This window comes from Mastigoproctus giganteus, chromosome 11, assembly GCF_048544385.1.
Source record: "Mastigoproctus giganteus isolate SK-2022 chromosome 11, ASM4854438v1, whole genome shotgun sequence".
Lineage (NCBI taxonomy): Eukaryota > Metazoa > Arthropoda > Arachnida > Uropygi > Thelyphonidae > Mastigoproctus > Mastigoproctus giganteus.
In genome coordinates, this window is record NC_143585.1 from 90,781,299 (window position 1) to 90,801,352 (window position 20,054).

Sequence of the window (20,054 nt, forward strand, 5' to 3'; positions counted from 1 at the left end):
GGTGGCAGTGATCACAGTGTGCTGAAGTGGGATCACTCAAAGAGGTAACTATCATCAGGGGCAAAGAGAAGGGTTTTTGCTGTCATAAAAGTGACTATGGTGGTCTGAGACATTATTTAAATTCTATACGGTGGAAACAAGTGATGTTACCAACAGCAAATTCAAAATGGGAAGCATTCAGAGAATTAATCCTGGAAGCTACTAGGCTATTCATAACAACTAATAAATACTGTTCAAGGTTTAGGCATAAATGGATGTCAGATAAATTGAGACATGTGGCAGAGAAGAAATATTAATGGGATACATATAAATTAACAAGTGACATGGAAGCCTATGATAGATATAAGCTAGTCTGTGACCAAGTCGCAAAGGAGGTTAGGAAGGTAAAGGCAGATTACAAGAAATCTTTGACAAAGGATGCAAAGAAAAACATCAAAGAGTTCTTTACTTATGTAAACTCTAGAAGAAAGGGGATGGATCAGATTAGTCCACTTGATATCGATGGTGCTGCACAAGTAGCTAACAAACTAAATGAGTATTTTGCATCTACATTCACACATGAAGAGTTATTCAGGGAGATGGGAATGGCAGAGGTGAATTAAACTCTGGCAGTGAGCTAGATAATTTTGTAATAAATGAGAGCAAAGTGGAGGAGAAATTGTTGAAGATAAACATAAGAAAGGCACCTGGGTTAGATGGGGTTTATCCAGTTATATTAAAGGAGGCAGCAAAAGAAGTAAGCAAACCCTTAGCCATAATTATGAAAGCTTCCTTAGACTCGGGGGAGGTACCCATGGACTGGAGAAGTGCAAATGTCACCCCCAATTCACAAAGGAAGATCAAAGGGTGACAAGTAATTACAGACCTGTTAGTTTAATTTCTGTTCCAGGGAAATTAATGGAGGCACTGGCTAAAGAAGCACTGCAGGATCATCTAGACAAAACTTCAGTTATAGCTCGGACACAGCATGGGTTTGTTAAGGGGGAAGTCTTGTCTGACCAATTTGATTGGATACTATGGTGCGGTCACAAAAAAAATTGATGCAAAGAATAATTTTGATGTCATTTATTTTTATCTTAGAAACACTTTTGATACTTTTGCACATGGAAGACTGCTGCACAATTTGGAGCAGTGTGGCATTGGAGGCAAATTGCTTGTATGGATAAAGGGATTGTTGAGTGGGAGAAGACAGAGTGGTAATCAATGGACATTGCTGTTCATGGACTAATGTTATTAGTGGAGTCCCTCAGGGTTCAGTGCTGGGTCCATTGTTGTTTTCTGTATTTATTAATGATATTGATGATGGTATATCATGCTTAATGTCCAAGTTTGCAGACAATATGAAGGTCAGCATGTTTGCTAATGACAGTATGCTGCTGCAACAGGATCTAGTAAAGTTGAGTAGGTGGGCTGAGAGGTGGCAACTGAAGTTTAACATTGACAAATGTAAAATACTGCATATGGGTAGCAGTAACTGCAGAGTAATGTGCCTACTATGTGGTACTACACTGACAGTGGTAGAGAACGAAAAGGACCTGGGGGTAATTATGCAGGCAAATATGAAGTTTTCTGAGCAACGTAGATGGTCTGCAACAGTAGCTCATGGTGTCTTGTCTAAGATATGCAGGAATTTTTCTAGCAGGGATAAGGAGGTGATTATCCCCTTGTATTAATCCCAGGGGCTCACATCTGGTGAGTATGGACCTAGGATCCTGAGCTGGATATCATCATTCTTCTCTTTCTTGCTGATTTGCTTCTACCTTTGACTCTCTCTCTTTCAGGGTAAATTGGGATTTTTTTTTTTTTTTAGGCTGCTGCAGCATAAGCCTCAGGCTTCCTTGCACCATGTAGCTATTAATAATAATAATTATAATGATAATGCAATGGTCAGGCCACACCTTGAGTACTGTATATAGGTCTGGAGGCCTCATTTTAAGAAGAATGTAGAGCTGCTGGAACGAGTACAGAGAAGGCTTAAGTTTTGAAAATTAGTGTCTGAAGACTGACTTGCAAGGTTATCTGATTGAGGTGTATAAAGCCTTGAATGGTTGGAGCATCGGCATTGAGCATGCTCAGTGCTGATGTGATTCTTCCACTTGCTAAGAATAATCATCTGAGAGGGCATAAATTCAAATTGAGGAAAGGCAGTTGTAGGATAAATGTGTAGAAGTTTGCCTTTAGCCAGCGAGTGGTTGATTGCTGGAACAAACTTCCATCTGTCATTTTAAAAGTTAACAGCTTAAATAGATTCAAGGCAGAACTAGACAAACATTTGGAGCAAGTGTGTAGGTAATTCCCAACCTTATCTAGAAATCAAAGTGTCATCGAAGATAAACATAGGAACAAAAGAAATTTTTTTTGCAAGATATAAGACGGGACTGAGTTTTAGAAGGATTAAAATCAACTATTTATCTTTGCCCAGCTGAAGAATTATCTAGAGATCAGCATTTAAGGCCTTGTTTGTTCAAGGCAAGGTTCTCAAACTTGAAGGTGGAATGCAACATGCTATCATCAGCAAAACTATGGATAGGATTTCTAGTCAATGGAAGAAGGTCATTAATATACAAAAGGAAAAGAGTGGGAGAAAGAACAGAGCCTTGTGGAACACCAGCATTAGTGGAGAAGTTAGAAGACAGAGAGCTATCTACCATCACCTGTGGCTTTTGCTGGTGCAGCAAAAGCCTCAGGCTTCCTTGCACCATATAGCTAATAATAATATATAGTGAATAATATATATAATATAAATATATCACCTGAAGTAAGTAGGCGAAGAGAAAACTAGATACCTAATTACAGAAAACGGTTAGAAATCCATAAGATGGAAGCTTATTTAGAAGACCTTTATGCCAAACACAATCAGAAACCTTTTAAAATGTCAAGAGAAACTGCTTGAGTTGCACCAAACTTTTCAACTGAATTTTTTACATAGATGGGTAACATAAGCCAGTATATCACCAGTGAATTGCCACTGCTAGAATCTATACTGGCGATCATTGATCAAATGGAAGGTTTCTAGATAGTTTAAAAGTTGGCAGTTAACTGATTTCTCCATTACTTTAGAAAGAGTAGAAGGTAAGTGCAATTGGATGATAATTGGATAGGAGGGATTTGTCAGCCTTTTTAGGAACTGGCTGGATTTATAAAAAAAAAATCTCCAAGCAGAAGGAAAAAACGCCTTTGGAATTAGAAAATGAGAAACGGCAACAACACAGCACAGGTTTTAAGAACAAGTGGAGAAATACCATCAGGGCCTGGAACTTTCTTAGCATCAAGATTGTTCAAATCCTTCTGATATCCTTTCAACAGAAAGTCACAGGAGGCATTGAATGAAGTGTACTTGTGATGGTAGAATGTGGTTTACTGAGATCGTCAATACATGAGTTAGAAGAAAAGTATGGTGCTGGTAGGTCAACTTTATCTGTGGCTGAAGTGGCAATAGAACCATCTGGTTTTTACAGAGTTGGGAATAGAGATTGGCAAAAGTTGCAGCCAATAGCTTTAGCAAGAGACCAGAATGCTCGGCTACCATTTGGACAAAAAGCAAGTTTTCTACTCTTACCCTGTTCAAAATATAGTTTGGACTGATAAATAACTGCTTTACAATCATTGTGGTTTTGGTATGTTGTTTAATCGCACAAAGGCTACTAAGGCCATATTGTGCTACAATCATTGTGAACTTTGGTGTAGGCATAAAATGAATCTGGAGATATGGATACAAGCCAGTTGCAATATTCAACATTCTTATCTTGAACAGCCTTAGCACATTTATTTGAAATGCAAGGTTTAGATAAAGGATAAGATTGTAAAGTTAAGTGTGGAATAAAATATATCATCCCTACAAGATTAATTGCACTGACATGATCTGAGCAAATATTAACATCAAAAGATTTAGAAACAGTCATCTGACCAAGGAAAAGTAGAGAAGAAATCTTGCAAATCGTTTTGCATTCTTTTAATGACAATCAACACAAGATTGAGAATGGCCACAAGGGGAAGGCTCCATAGGAGAAGAGACCATCACCAAGTTATGATCTGAGGCATCTGGAGGGCCATGCACTCGGCCGTGTACTTAGAAGGGTTGTTTGTGAGAAAAAGATCAAGCGCGTTGGCTGCGTGGTTAGGATCGTCTGGTATCCTGGTAGGTAAATGAACAATCTGTGTGAGGTCATTAGTAATTGCAAAAGCCTCAGCATCTCAACTAGCTGGGTCTGTGTGAGTATAAAATGGAAGTCAACTGCATTGTGAACATCAAAATCACCAAGGAAAATGACTTCACTGTTAGGAAAGTTGGACTGGAGAAAGTCCGGTTTCAAAGAGTTTGTTATTTGTTTGTTAGTTATTTGGTTTTTAGGAGCATTAGCAACTAAGGCCATATTGCTCCGGGATATGCGGTGGTCATTCCATGACCTTTCCGCATCCTCCGTATTTGGTGGTGACGGGCTCGAACCCCGGTCTAATCCAGAAGCGTGTGCCACGCACTGCTGCTCCTGCCCACTTGGCTACGGAGGCGCCCGTTTCAAAGAGTTCTGAGTGATTAGTGGAGTTGGGAGAATGATTGTGTGTGTGTGTGTGTGTGTGTGTGTGTGTGTGTGTGTGTGTGTGTGTGTGTGTGTGTGTGTGTGTGTGTGTGTGTGTGTGTGTGTGTGTGTGTGTGAGTGAGTGATTTTAAGCCAAAGAAGATTGAAATGAAGAGATTCCAAATTACTAAGCCTCTGACAGAAAATATCAGAGCAGACGTATGCAAAGTACCACCTTTGAAGCGAAATAAATCATATGACAAATAATTTGGATAACTGAGATGGGAATTGGTTGAATCATGTGATAATTGAGATTCTGTCAGAGTACATGGGGTTTGGCAGACTGCAAGTGGAAATGGACACCGAGATTGGACCTGAGACCAGGTGTATTCATGAAATGAACAAGGAAGTGTTTGGGAAGTTTGGTTTTTTTTCGCACATAAGTTTGTTCTATTAGTTTGACCATTCATGATGGATTCAGTAGTTAGAACAGGAGGTGGGGGGGACATGCTGTATGAAGTAATGAAATTCTTGGATATAGTGTACACATGGCAAGAATGTACCCAGCTCCTTGACATAACATGGTTTCAACAATGGCCCCACGTGTACACACTACTTGGACTCCTCTGGTCACTATCTGGCAGAGTTGAGGCAGCGAGATTATACTCTAGCTGATCCAGAAGCCTCCTAGTGAGTTACCAATAGGTCAGTGGGCTCTCTAATAGATGTCCGAACACCGTTTTATAGCTGTACCCTTGAAATGTAAGGAAGGTTGGATCTCACCAGGATATCCATTATAACCTCAAAAGAAATCGATCATACTGCATGGTTGACGAGATGGGGAGGGAGGGTTGCCATAGTTTTGCTCTGGAGACTAAACATCGATTCAGCCACTTCAAGCCTCTAGTAAGCAAAGTGGTGGTTTTAATAGTAGTAGTAATGGCAAATGATGCAAGAAAGCACGCTCATATAGCACCAGCCAAAAAAAACAAAACACAAAATACGCTCATCTGTATCCTCCAAGAATTTGTCTAGTTCTCTCTTGAACTTATTCAAGAGTTACCATCCACTTCCAAAACAACTGATGGAAACCTGTTCCAACAATCAACCACCTTCTGGCTGAAGCAAACTTATGCACATCTATCCTGCAGCCATCCTTCCTTAACTTGAATTTATGCCCATTCGTGTGAAGTGTCAGCATATTGAAGAATACCATTAACATTCAGCTTATGCATCAATTCGGGGCTTTAAACACCTCAATCGGATCTCCCTGCAGGGGCTCAAGACTGCAGTTTGCAGAATGGAAGCTCTTTCTAGGTAAGAATGCTGTTTTGTTCCTATGCCAATCTGGTTGCCTTTCTCTACACCCGTCCCAACAGATATATGTCCTTTCTAAAGTGAGGCCCTCTGCACCTGTATAGAGTACTCAAGGTGCAGCCTGACCATTGCCTGATTCAATCTGATTCACACCCTTCTTGAGTTTACATATGTAAAGAATTCTTTGCTATTTTTCTTGTGATCTGCCTTTGCTTGCCTAACCTCCTTTTTGACTTGATTACATACTAGATTATGACTACCATACAGTGTTGTATCCAGGGGGTAACTGTGGGCGAGTTTCACTCCAGAGGAATAACTCCCCCAGCAAAAAATAGTAATTTTTATTTTAATATTCATTCAAAGACCTCGAACATTGAAATTTTCGCCACATTTTTTGTTTAATTTTAATTAATTTTCTTGCTACTGTGCTCTTTAGGGTCCATATTATCAGTTTATGCAATGTTGTAATTATAAAACATGAATTCAATAAATTTATATCAAATAAATGCAAAAATCACATCAACTACATGTGGTATTTGTTCGGTGGTACACAGCGAAAATAAATCACTAAAATTCAAAAGATACAAAAATTACAAAATAATTAAATGGGCAATATTTCTGGCTGCACAAATTGTAGCTAAAAGTGTCGGCATTTTTGTTTTATGGTTTTCAGCTTCCATTTATTTTCACACAAACCATCTCTTGATAGCTTTTCATACAAATGGTCTACTTGCGACTAATTCTTTGTTTGTATATCGCAAACAAGACAACTGGATGGCAGGCCATGAATAGGTTTTCCTGAAGTAGTTCCTCAGTGATGGATGCTATTTGAATTAGAAAATGTCCCTCAGCTTTCAGGGGAAGGGCTAAACGATGTTGGGCAGAGAGAGGAGGCTATTGCAGCTACTATTTCAATTGTCAGCAATTTTGCTTTATGGTTTTCAGATTCCCTTTGTTTTTTTCACAGCAAGAGGCTTGTAGCTAATTCTTCCTTTGTATACTGCAAACAAAACTGTTTAGTCACAGCCTACAAACAATACATTTTGTAATCTTTTTATTACATATGTATCTAAACTGTAATATTGCAAGAAGATAAGCTTAGGTCTGAATGAGTTATCGGAAAAATTAATAAATGAAGTGTGATTGATATATATGTAAAAGAAGAATAAGATTATTATAATACTGTTGTGTGTTTAATAATTTGTATGATTTTTTTACAAATTTTAATCAGCGATTTTCATATTATTAAACTGTAATTATTATTTAATTCTCCAATTTATATTCTGACATTCTGATTTACTGGCCCACTATTTCTCTGTACAGTTGTTCATTGTACTTATCAGAGTCGTTAGATCTACAACACACTCCTACCCTCATTTTTGCTTTCCCAGTGTTATGTCACACCAAACCGAATCAACATTGCACTGTCCCCCCATGAGAACTGGATGCACTGCCTTAGAATTTGTGTTTCTTAACTAACAGTATAACCCATCCTCCCTTCCTATCCTGTCTATCCTTTCTGTACACATTGTACTCCCCAAATTCTAATTCTGCACTGTATAGTAGATGTTTATTCTTCTCTTCTAATATATTAAAGAATGCACAGACAGATTTCTTCTCTCAACATTCCATTTTAAATTTTGCCCACATAACTGTTAGATAATGCATCCTAGCCAATCAAATTTTCTTCCATCTTATTTTTAAAAGCTGTTGCTATACATTTCTTGTATCATCTTACTTCTAAAATAAATTAGGTTACAATTATTGTTTTTACTGCAACTCCCATGTATTAATCCTCTTGGTTTTTGTGACAACTATTTTGATATATTGAATAGTAGATGTCTGTTCCATTTCTTTGCCATTTATTCTTTTCATGTTGATTGTACTTATCTTGATGGTTGCTCCGGTATCACGTATATTAGTGTGTGTTCATGGGTTCCTTATAAGCACAGTGGGTGACCTTGTTGATATAAGCAACATCCCAGCTGCTATTGTTTTGATTTCTTATCCTCTCATATTGAAAAGGTTTCATACTATAATTTATCCAGTTTGTCGGTTCATTTCTATATTGACAGCCAATCTTCATTCATTCATTTGTTCCAAAGCCATATAACTGGCTGGCTACCTACTGATAGGTTACACCATGAAATGGTAGAGGTAGACATATTGTTAGGATATCAATTAGTTTTCATCTCTGAATATATATAAATTGACATAAATTCCACAGTGAGATTAGAATGTGGAGTACAGGATGACCACCACAGGTACAAATTCTTTATTTTTTTTCAACATAATCAAAAGAAATTTGATTATGTTGAATTATAAAGATTATATATGTAATAACAATATATAAAATTATTTTACTCTAAAGTGTGATAAATAATTTGAGAAACATTTTGCTATATCTTTTTAAACATGGTGAAAAGAATTATTCTGTGCTACAGGAAAGATACTTATTTTTAACATATTTTGTAATTCTGTATGTACTAGTGTATAGCATATCGAAATAATATAATAAATAAATAAATATTTGCTCTAATGGATTTCATGAATTTTTTGTCTACAAGATTAAATATGTCACATTTGAAAAGTATTTTCCTTATTATCTAAAGCATTCTGTGTTCTTTATTGGATATTTAATGAAAATTGAGAGGTGTGCGTGCGTGCGTGTGCGTGCATGTGTGTGTTCCAAAATTAAATAAAGAGATAAAAAGTAATCAAAATAAATAAGAAAAAAAAAATATATATATATATATTAAAATAAATAAGAAAAAATAGTAGAATATTTTAGTGTGTGTATCAAAGGAATGATTTGATTTTTTTCATTTATTGAAAATAAAATAGAATTAAGATGTTACTGTCTTAAATAAAATAATTTCCAAAGAGTTTTGTATAATAAAACTTTAATATAATTACAGGTCTTTAATTGCCACTTCAACAGTAACTTTTTTCCTCTGTTTCTGGAAGTACTTCTAGGAAGTACTTTGACACCAAGTACAGCATCAGTATTGCTGGGAGTATCCTTTTTGGCTCCACACATCAATAATCTTTATTTTATGCAACTGTGCCAGACTTGGGGTTCATATTATGTGGTCTATGGATTATTTGTTATAAAGTTATTGCTCAGTTTAGTCATGTGGTTTATGGGGCCAAGTCATATTTACTTGCTGTGCTTTTTCATTGCAAGGTAATTAGCTTTTGATATATATCCATTTATGATGCTGTTATTAAAATCTTACCCAGAGCAGTTTTCCACAGTGAGATAGATTTGTCTGTTTAATCAACATTCAATAGAGATAATATGTTGTATAATTCTGCTTATATTTTCAAGGAATGAAATGCAGTCATTAAACCAGATTTCTGTCCATCCATCCCTAATCTATAAACATGGAAGTGAACGAGTCACTTCTGAAATGAAAACTGCAGCTTACTTAATTATATTACCAAAATGAAACTGAATTCATATCAGATTGATTACTGTTGGAGAGTATCCTCTTTTGCTGAACTGCCTACCTCGGCACCACCCTTTCAAGCTACTTATTGCAGTGTTCCACAGCATACTGCTTGAAGATAAACTTCATAAAATCTAGTGTGCTGTTACCCCCTAATATTTTATATTTGTACCCTCTGGTTCTTGTCTTACTCACCAGCAAAAATATTCCTCCATTTATTTTACTAATTTTCCTCAGGGGCCTTATGCACTTCAAATTCATCCCCCCACACAATTTCCAAGGTGTCTATTTAATACTCTGCAGACCACATTCAGAGATGGTACAAGCCATCTCCAATGGTTTTTATCACCTCTAGATGTTCTGTATTGTTTTTTAGATGTAGCCTTCAGGCTGTTCAATACTCCAAGTGTGGTTTCACCATTGTCCTATTATGTCTATCAAATTGTCCTCTTTCTGTCTATCAAATTTCAAAAAAAAAAAAAAATTGTAGTCCTCCCTAGGAATCTGTTTTTTATTGACATTATGGCAATTATGTAGTTATAATGTGTCACTTCCTGTAATGCATTAGTATCAAATAGCGTATAGGAATAGCTCCAGTTAATGAAACAAAAAAAAAAAAAAAAAAAAAATACCTAAATCCACTGTGGTCTCCCTTCATGTAATTAAACTCTGATGTTTTCCTTTGACCATGGAATTTCTTTCTGCACTGCCTATTTTATGATATTATACAGCAGGCCTGGATCTAGGCATTGGGATTAAACTGAATAATCATAGACATACTAATAGCAAACAAATAAAGTCCATTCTATTTTATGCAGTAATTTATTTACTTCAGTATCATAATTGTCAGAGTTTGCAGAAAAAAATGCAGGCAAACAATTATTTTTATTTATTTATTTTTTTTTTGCATGAATCTTTTTTTGACACTACAAGAAATTATACTGATCACTAAAAGTTGTAAATATAAACTGGAAAAACATTGGCAAGGTCAATTTCAATCTTGTCTCAAGATAGATCAAAATAGATACAAATTAGAGTACCAAAGCATTATGGACTGCCTCCTCGGTATTGTAAATTTTGGGTTGTATCAGGCTGTAAACACAAGAATTCTAAAAGGACCCTGCTCATAATCTGAGTGGTTCCCACTTTATTTTAAGTCAGTAAATCCAAATAAAAGTACACTCATCAGGATACAATTCTCCCCCTCCCCTTTCATCCCTTGAAGAAGTAAACAGTACATTGATCTTGGTGGGTTTTTTTTTTTTTTAAACATATGTAACATATGGTGTACCTCCATTCATGTGTTTATATATACATAATGTCAAAAAAAACTTTATATGGTAATGACATAAATGATATAAGTTGGAAGACTATTGTGAACAGAATGTCCAGTACTGCTCTGTGAGGTAACATTGTGCAAAAAAAAAATGGCCAGCATTATTTACAATTTTATATCTGGTATAGGTGTAAGTACAAGAAGGAAAGAAACTGTGAAGAAGGCATAGAATAATACAGTAGAAGCTCTTTATAGTGACTTTTTAATGTCCCAGCATGTTATAATGACCTGTGTGGTAGATCCTGGCCAATTTCTGATAAACCTAATACTATTTTACATTCGTTATAATGAAAGACTACTTGAATTCTCTTTTGCTACCTCAAACTTGCCACATTCTTTATTGATTTTTCCTTTTCTATTACAATATTCTCATTTCAAAATGAAAGATGCCAAAACTATTCCTGTAAACCAGTTGTGTCCAACCTTAGAGCCCACGAATAATTTTTATATGGCCTATACGGCCATGAAAATGGCTACTTTGCTTGGATCAGCATATGTTTGAGAACAAATTTTTGCGCATGAAGTCAAATATTTAAAAAGAAACAGAATAACAGATGAGCATCATCTCATTTGTTATTCCGTATTGAGAATTGCAAATTTTGAACAATTATCTAAAAATATCCAGCCTCAGTCATCTCATTAAATGTTAAGTTTTGTTCAGTAAATGTTATTGTGTATTGTACTTTTAAAAAATTTTCGAATATTTTCAATTTTTCATTATATTTATTTATTCACCTTAATATTGAAAATTAGTGATCCTTTTCAGGTTGTAAATTTTCTAAAGTGAGCATTTAAAAGTAAAGTTTATTTAAAACACAAAAATAAGCCATATTTTTTATAGATTTTTATAAAATCTAAAAAATAAATCACTGACATAGATTTGTTGCACATAATGTTGGGAGTTTGCATTTTTTATATATAGCCCTGAAAATAAAAAATGGTAACATGAAAATAGAAACTTCCTTTTACATGTAACAAGATATGGAGAATGTAACACACTAATTTTTCTTAAATCACTCAGTGCGGCCTGCAAAACAAATCTAACTTTGAATATGACCCCTGTACGGGAAAAGGTTAGACACCACTGTTGTAGATAGAAATCTTTTAAAAACTAAGGCTGAATTGTTTGCACGTTGGATGTTTATTGAAGAATTCAGGCCTTGATAGATGGATGGCTCCAGAAATGTAAGACCTGTCATGGGCTGTCTTCAAAAAAAGTGTATGGCAAAAGTGCAGCCATCAGCACTGGAGCTACCAAGGGATTAAAGGAGAATGTTTTAATGTGTTTTGCTGACATGCAACGGATATGGTATCTTCAGTGCTGATGAAACTGAATATTTTATTATTATTTTTTTTAATTGTTACTGGATAAAATGCTTACATTTAAAGGTGAAAAATATAGTGGCATCAAAAAAAAAAAAAAAAACAGATGACTCCATTCTCCTAGTGGCAAATATTGTCTGGCACAGAAGAGAAGCTTTCTCTCTAATCTTTGGGAAAGCCCAAAAGCCCTGATGCTTTTAAAGACTTGAAGACATTGCCAATTATGTATCAAACAGATCAAAAGAGCTTGGATGTCAATTTTCTTGTTTAATACTGTAGTACAATGGTGTCCAACCCTTGTACTACAGTATTACAATGGTTGTAATACTGTAATACATACGGCCTGCGAATAATTTTTATAAGGCCCACGCAGGAAGTAAACTAAAACAGCGTCGATTGCCACTGCATGTACAGGCATGCAAACATCCAGCTAGACTATATCAAAAGTGTACATGTGGTTCAGTGTAGTCATATCTATGCTAAATACAGTTATGTATTTTGATATAGCTTGTTCATTGCATTGAATTAATTATTAATTTGTATTGATTTTAAAAAAATCATTCTTAAAAATGTTCCAAAAGGGGAAATTCGAGTTGGAGTGTCGTGTTTTTGATCCAAGGTGGACTGAAGACTATTTCTTCATTGATTACCACGAAAAAGCAGTGTGTTTGGTGTGTCAGGAGACTGTGTCAATTTTTAAAGAATATAATTTAAAACGACACTGGTTCCAAGCATAAATCTTATGATCAACATAAAGGAGTGTTGCGAAAAGAAGTGTTCAAAGTTACAAAACAAATTAAGAAACCGACAAAACACACTGAAAACGTATCAATCAAGGAATTTATCTGCTGTAAGTGCCAGTTATCAAGTTGCACATTTGATTGCTTTTGAAAGTAAACTGTTCATTGATGGTGAATTTGTTAAATGGTGTTAGTTAAAATTGTGAAAGAAATGTATCCGGAGAGAGGAACAATGATGCAAGACATTAGTTTGTCTCGATAAGCAATTATTCGAAGAGTAGAAGATACTGGAAAGAATTTGTTCCAGCAACTTTTGAAAAACATAAAACAAATTAAATATTTTAGTGTGGCACTGGATGACTGTACTGATGTAAATGATGCAGCCCAACTCCTCATCTTCATACGTGGAATTGATCATAATTTTAGTGGATTATGATTAAGTGGAGGTACAGAGTATGCACAGAACAACTGCAAGTGAATTTTTTTGAAAAATTTTGCCAATCTATTGAAAAGTTAGGATTAAATATTAAAAAACTGGTAGGAGTCACAACTGGCGGTGCAAAAAATATGACTGGTAAAAACATTGAGCTTATGGGTAGAATAACCAAGAAAATGATAGATATTGGAGCTGAACCTCAGATTGGACTGCATTGTGCATCAAGAAGCTATTTATGGGACAGTATTGGATCCCCAACACGTTATGATTGTGGTTATTTCAACTATAAATTTTATGTGATCACATGGCCTTAATGTGGCTGTTGAAACATCACTGAATTTCAACACAGAAAAGGGGAAACCAATAAAACAACTATCAAATATGGAGTGGCTGTTTGATCTTGCAGTTCATACATACAGGTAGTTCTCAACTTTGAGTTAATTTGTTCCTAGCATGCGCTCATAAAGCAGGAATTTATTTCACATAGACATAACGTTAAAAATAGGGGTTACGTTATCGACAATGAAATTAGTTAGCTAATTAGTTTGTTTAAACAATGATTGATTTATCCAAAGAAATGAAAACGTAGCCTGTAAAATCAAGCAAATTATAATAATAGAGAAATTATTTATGACTTACAAATGTTAAAGAATGTTTATTCTTCTTCATCATCATCGACTAAATGCACACTCGTTGATCATTCATTATTGGCTAGGCACTCGTTGGTTTGTTGCATAAGGATTCGTCTTCTTCAGAAATGCTTCAAGAGGCATTTGTTTCCAAGATAATCTTCTCTTTTAATTATAAATTTCATGATTGCATAAGCATTTTTTAACAGCACACAAATTGCAACTAACATGATTCGCGTGGCATAAGAAGTTTTTACAAAGCTTTAAAAAAAAGGAATGAAGAGAAGATTCTGAAAATTTATTTGTTTGTTTATACGATTGAAGATTTCAGTGAAGGGGAAGCACATTTCACCATAATAACTTAAAAACCCCCAGCATTCCAGCTATCGGTATTATCAGATGCAATAAATTTACTACCCGTTTATAACTAGATGCACTAGCAGAAAAGCCCAATAAACCGAAAAGTGCAAATTTTTTTTAATGTTTTATGGTAGTGACCTCCAGAAACGTGCTTTAGAAAAATATCACAAAGGCATTCAAAATTAATTCTTATAACGGAACATATGATAACGATGAAAGTGTAGTGCATTTTAATGATTTGAATTTGTAACTAATACAGTTGGCAAACCACACTCACGACCTTTTATATGGCCCTAAGGTCACACTCGTTATCTTAAAAATGAAATTTTAGAGAGATAAATAGCTTAGTTATACAGCAAAAATTTCAACTTCCGAGATCTTGAAACGAATTATCAAAAAACAGTATGTTGGTGGATTCACATTGCGATATTTTCACAATACGATGGTGTCTCTTGAACTGATTAATATCGTAAAGTGGGGTACACTGTATTGTATAGCAACGCACATGGTTTGGATGCGGTATTTTTGAATGTTTAACATTCATTTTTTTGCAATTAATGTTCATATTTTCGATTTTGTTGATACTTGGGAGAAAAAAACTTGTAAAGCGAGAACTGCCTGTACATTTCTAGTTATTTAAATGCTCTTAATTTAAAACTACAGGGGAACGAAAATTGGTCCGATTTGTTTAGTGATATCAAATCATTTCAGAATAAATTATTATTTAAATCCCAACTTGAGCAAGACAATTTAGTTCACTTTGAAAGTTGTACTGAGCTAAAGGAAAAACACAATTCCAAAGAATCGCTGCCTTTCGTTATTACAGTTACTTTTTGACAAGTTTGAAAGTTGATTTGCTGATATAAAACCCCATGAAAAAGATAAGCTTTTGTTTGAGAACCCATTTACTTCTATGGCTGAAAATTATGGATCTTCAAGCCAATTCAAAAATAAGTATATGGACTGTGAAAATAAACTATTTGAATTCTACAATGCTCTCCATCTGAAGATTTTCTGCTACTAAAAGAAAATGCCATGAAAAGGGCTACGTTATTCGGATCAACATATTTTGCAAGCAAATTTTTTCACTCGTGAAATCAAATAACTATTTTAAAAGAAACAGAATAACAGATGAGCATTTTTTTTTTTTTTTTTTTTTTTATAAAAACTCCAAACATGAGAAGTAATAGAACCTATAGTACTTAGTACCTTGCAAGGGTTGGAGGTTGAGATGACAAAAGAAGATATTTGTTGACATTAGACTTGAACTTCTGTATGCTAATTTTCAGGAAATACATATGAAGGAAGGTTGTTCCAGAAAACGGTGGCTGAATGAATAAACGAGGAAAATAAAGTTTGTTCTGTGAGTTTGAAGTTGGACAGTAAATGGATGTTGGCTGGTGGTGGCACGTGTTTGGACTGTTTTTAAAGAGGGGAATTATAGAAGCCAATTCAGAAGAACAGTGCCCATGGAAGTATCTGTAGAAAAGGCATGCAGCAGAAACAGAATCTCTATGAGACAGAGTGGAGAGACTCTTTTAGAGATGAGTCATTAATTAAGCCTTCTGAACTGAATCTAGAAGCCTGAGAGAGGGTTTGGGGGCATGGCCCCAGATATGGGTACAATATTCCACGGTAGGGCGGATTTGCGATTTTTACAGAGTGAACAGGTGTTTGGAAGAAAAGTAACACCGAGAGAGTGAAATAGAAAACCAAGTTTTTAGATGCAGAGGAAGCAATATTTGTAATGTGCTTGTGCCAAGAGAGATTAGAAGTCAGGATAATTCCCAAAAGAGATATCATCTTGCCTAGAAATCGAAGTATCACCAAAGATAACCATAGGAGAAGAAGAATCCTTTTTGTGAGATATAAGACGGGAATGAGTTTAAAAAGGATTGAAATCAACTAAGTTGTCTTTGCCCCACTGGAGAATTACCTGGTGATCGGCGTTTAGGGAATTAATAGCGGATATTCGAAGAAAGTTTTTAAGCTGATTGAGCAGGGCCGATGTTTCTCAAAGTGGAAAGTAGAATGCAATGTGGTATCATCAGCAAAACTATGGATAGGGTTTCCAGTCAATGGAAGAAGGTCATACAAGAGGAAAAGAATAGAGGGAAACAACTGAACCTTGAGGGACAACAGCATTAGTAGAGAAGTTAAAAAACAGGGAGCCATCTATCATCACCCTCAGTGAGCAGTCAGAGAGAAAACTGGATAACCAGTTAAAAAAAAAAACAGTTGGCAAACCATAAGATGGAAGACTTGTTTAGAAGATCTTTACGCCAAACAAGATTGAAAGCCTTTGAGATGTCAAGAGCAACTTCTTGTGTTTCACCGAACTTTTCCACTGAATTTGTCCCAAAATTGGTAACATAAGCCAGAATATCACCTGTGAATCGATACTGACGGAATGCATACTGGCGATCGTTGATCAGACGGAAGGTTTCTACATAGTTTAAGAGTTGGTGGTTAATTGATTTCTCCATTACTTTAGAAAGGGTAGAAGTAATTGCAATGGGATGATAATTGGATGGGAGGGATTTGTCGCCCTTTTTAGGAATTGGCTGAATATGAGCAAATTTCCAAGCAGAAGGAAAAACACCTTTGGAATAAGAAAGTGAAAAAAAGGTGGCAAAGAACAGGAGTAAGTTCAGGAGCGCAGGTTTTGAGAACAAGTGGAGAAGTACCTTTGGGACCTGGATCTCCATCGAGAAATACCATCAGGACATAATCTTCATTTTTATTGAGATTGGCTCACAAAATTGCAACCAAATTTTGAACAATTATCTAAAAATATCCAGCATCAATTATCTCATTAAATGTTGTTTTGTTCAGTAATTGTTATTGTGTATTGTACTTAATAAAATTTTTGAATATTTCAATTTTAGGTTTAACATTATATTTATTTATGCACCTTAATATTGAAAAGCAGTGATTCTTTTCAGGTTGTAAATTTTCTAAAGTGAGCATTTTTTTAAAGTATTTTTTTTTAAACAAAAGTAAAGTATTTAAAAAAAAGTCGTATTTTTATAATTTTAATAAAATCTAAAAAATAAATCACTGGCATAGATTTGTTGTATATAAAAGTGCTGGGAATTTTCATATTTTATATATAGCTTGAAAAGTAAAAACAGTAACATGAAAATAGAAACTTCCTTTTACGTGTAACAAGATATGTAAATCTGACAATTTTTTTTCTCTAATGCGATCCGCGAAACAAATCTAACCTTGAATACGGCCCCCATACAGAAAGGCACCTCCGTATCCAGGTGGGAAGGAGCAGCAGTGCGGAGCACACACTTCTTGATTAGACCAGGGTTCGAGCCCGTCACCACCAAATACGGAGGATGCAGAAAGGTCAGGGAATGACCACCGCATATTCCCGGAGCAATATGGCCTTAGTTGCTAATGCTCCTAAAAACCAAATAACAACAACAACCGTGCAGGAAAAGGTTGGACACCACTGCTGTAGTACATATTCTGAATTAAATTATGTATTGTATTAGTAGAATTAAATTAAATGTTCACTTTTTTTGTTCTTTTGTTGATTTTATGAAGTATCAATATAACAACCTTTTTCTCATTCCTTTGGGGTGTGGTCACTATAAAGAGCTTTGATTGTAATAGGTGTGATTAATCTCCTGCAGGGCCATTCCAACCCTGCATTAGTGTGCAACGAATACGGTCAGCAAAATCCAAGGGCAGCCGAAATGATGTAGAATCTAAGCATAATTTGAATAAAGAAAATACAAATAAAGAAATTCTTGTCATAATAAACTAACATAAAAATAACAGGCAGCCAAACACTTATCAAAGGGCTATTGTTCTTGATAGTTGTTCTGTAAATGTAGTCTTTATTTTTTTGACTCAGTATTTGTCGGTTTTTAACCCAAGGCACTGAGCAAACTGCTATGGATATCAATGTATGCATACTATGCATTTCTTAAATTTCATTTATTTAGACATCCAATAAATAACTCTATACTTAACAAAACAAACAATTTTTAAAAATGATTAGATAGTGAACCTGTAACTTTTTTTTCATTCTTCATTCATATATTAGTAGTTGAGATGTTGAGAGCCCATTATATGGTTTACCTCGTTTAATGATAGGGATGCGTTTGCTGAGACAATTGGATCAAATTTAGGGGAATTACTTGTTCGTACCTAGTCGCCACCAACTAAAATCTTTTATCAGTTATGTTATAGCGAGTATCATTTACGGAGGTAATGAACTGAAATTTAACATTTAATAGTTTTATTTTAAAGTGAAGTGTATTACATAAGAATATTAAAAAATAAATTTAATAAATATTATCAGCGTTAAGTTTATTACAATTTATCTATTTACTTAAATTAAATATTGACTTTAAATTACCCTGCAGTAGGTGAGTTTTCGTAACTGAAAAATGTATGTATATTTATAATAGTAATAGAATATATTGTTTTATGTTCAGCCATGCCTAAAGACAGCCAAACTTACCGAAAAACAAAAAGATTTTGCAGTGTGCAATATTGTAAAAAAAGAAAAGTAAAAGATGAAGAAAATAAAAAATGAGAAGGTGCCATTTTAAAATACTTTGTCTTGAAGAACCGACAGCATCTTCAATGTGTCCAGTAACCGCATCAGAAAGTAGTGAAAGTGGTTCAGGTTCCGTCGAAGAAAATTATAAAGAAGAAGACAAGAATAAAAATGAAGGTCAAGATAGAAGTACAGTCAGGCCTCGTATAGCACGATAGTTGTGTTCCTAGAAACCCTCGTGCAATGCAGAATCATGCAATATAAACAACAGGCCCTATGGGAAAAATAGGGTTAGGTGCCGGCCACTCAAGATTGAACACACATTTGTAACCAAAACATTACAATACACAATAAATAATCGTAATAAAATACTTATGTATTTTATTACGACTATTATGTAATAAAATGTTGCTAATGCTTTTGCTTCTATCGTAAGCAAACTTGTTTTTTGTTTGATTTTCTATCCAAACAGATGACAGCGGTTCCATCTCTTCCAATTCTTTGTGTCTTAATCTAATGAATTTAAATTACACTTTGAGTTGTTCCTGCTATAAAAGTTGTTTTTATTTTCTCTGCATTCTTTGTAATTCTCGGGGTTGCCTCATTTAGGTCTGTAGCACGTGCAATATCACATGGTCTTTCATTTCACTCAAAGCGTTTCACAATTTCATATTTTTTCTCTATCGACAGAGGCGGACTGGCCATAAGCCTTACCGGGAAAAACCACGGTGAGGCTGGTGTGATTTTGGCCATAAATGCTAGTATGAGGCCACTACAAAATTTTCCCGGGTAAAGTACTTTACTCATTTTTAGGGAATAAAGCACAATTACAAAACGAGGAGGCACGCTTGATACACATAAACAAAGCTGCGCGCGTGTAGCAACTGAATAAACAACACGGTAAAGGCCGAGATACACCATTAACACTTCACATTTTACTAAAGCACATTTCTGGGGGTTACTACCATAAAACAATAAAAACAATTTCCAGTTGCGTTTCTGCTAGTGGAATCTGTAATAAACTGGTAGTAAACTCTATCTAATTGCATTTGCGATTATACCGATAGCTGGAATTGTGTGGGTTTTTACGTTATTATGGTGAAATGTGTTTCCCCTTCACTGATAAAACACATAAATACATTTTCAGAATCTTCTCTTCATTCCTATCGTGTTGCGTTCGGTTGGGGCGATTCCGCGTTCGACTGCCATTTCTTGTAAACACAAAGGCGAATCGTGCATAAGCAAATTCGGTTCGTGTTATATAAGATAACGTTCCCCTATTTATAAATCGTGTATGATCGAATTCGTGTAGTGTAAACATGTGTTATACGAGGACTGACTGTAGTGCTGAAAAAGACTCTGCCGAAATGCAAATAAAGGATATTGAAGTAGATGAAATAAGTAATGATTCCGGTATGCGGC

At 35.1% G+C, this 20,054-nt stretch overlaps 1 protein-coding gene across 2 annotated transcripts in view; it reads left to right on the plus strand.

The window, feature by feature from the left end:
• The window catches only part of LOC150078250 (solute carrier family 68 member 1-like), a 118,141-nt gene that overhangs the window by 56,283 nt on the left and 41,804 nt on the right, over positions 1 to 20,054 (plus strand). For both annotated transcript variants that reach the window (XM_090384652.1, XM_090384650.1), the window contains exon 4: positions 8,753 to 9,021. In XM_090384652.1, coding sequence (XP_090240778.1) covers positions 8,753 to 9,021 — 269 coding nt within the window. The remainder of the gene's footprint in view (positions 1 to 8,752; positions 9,022 to 20,054) is intronic.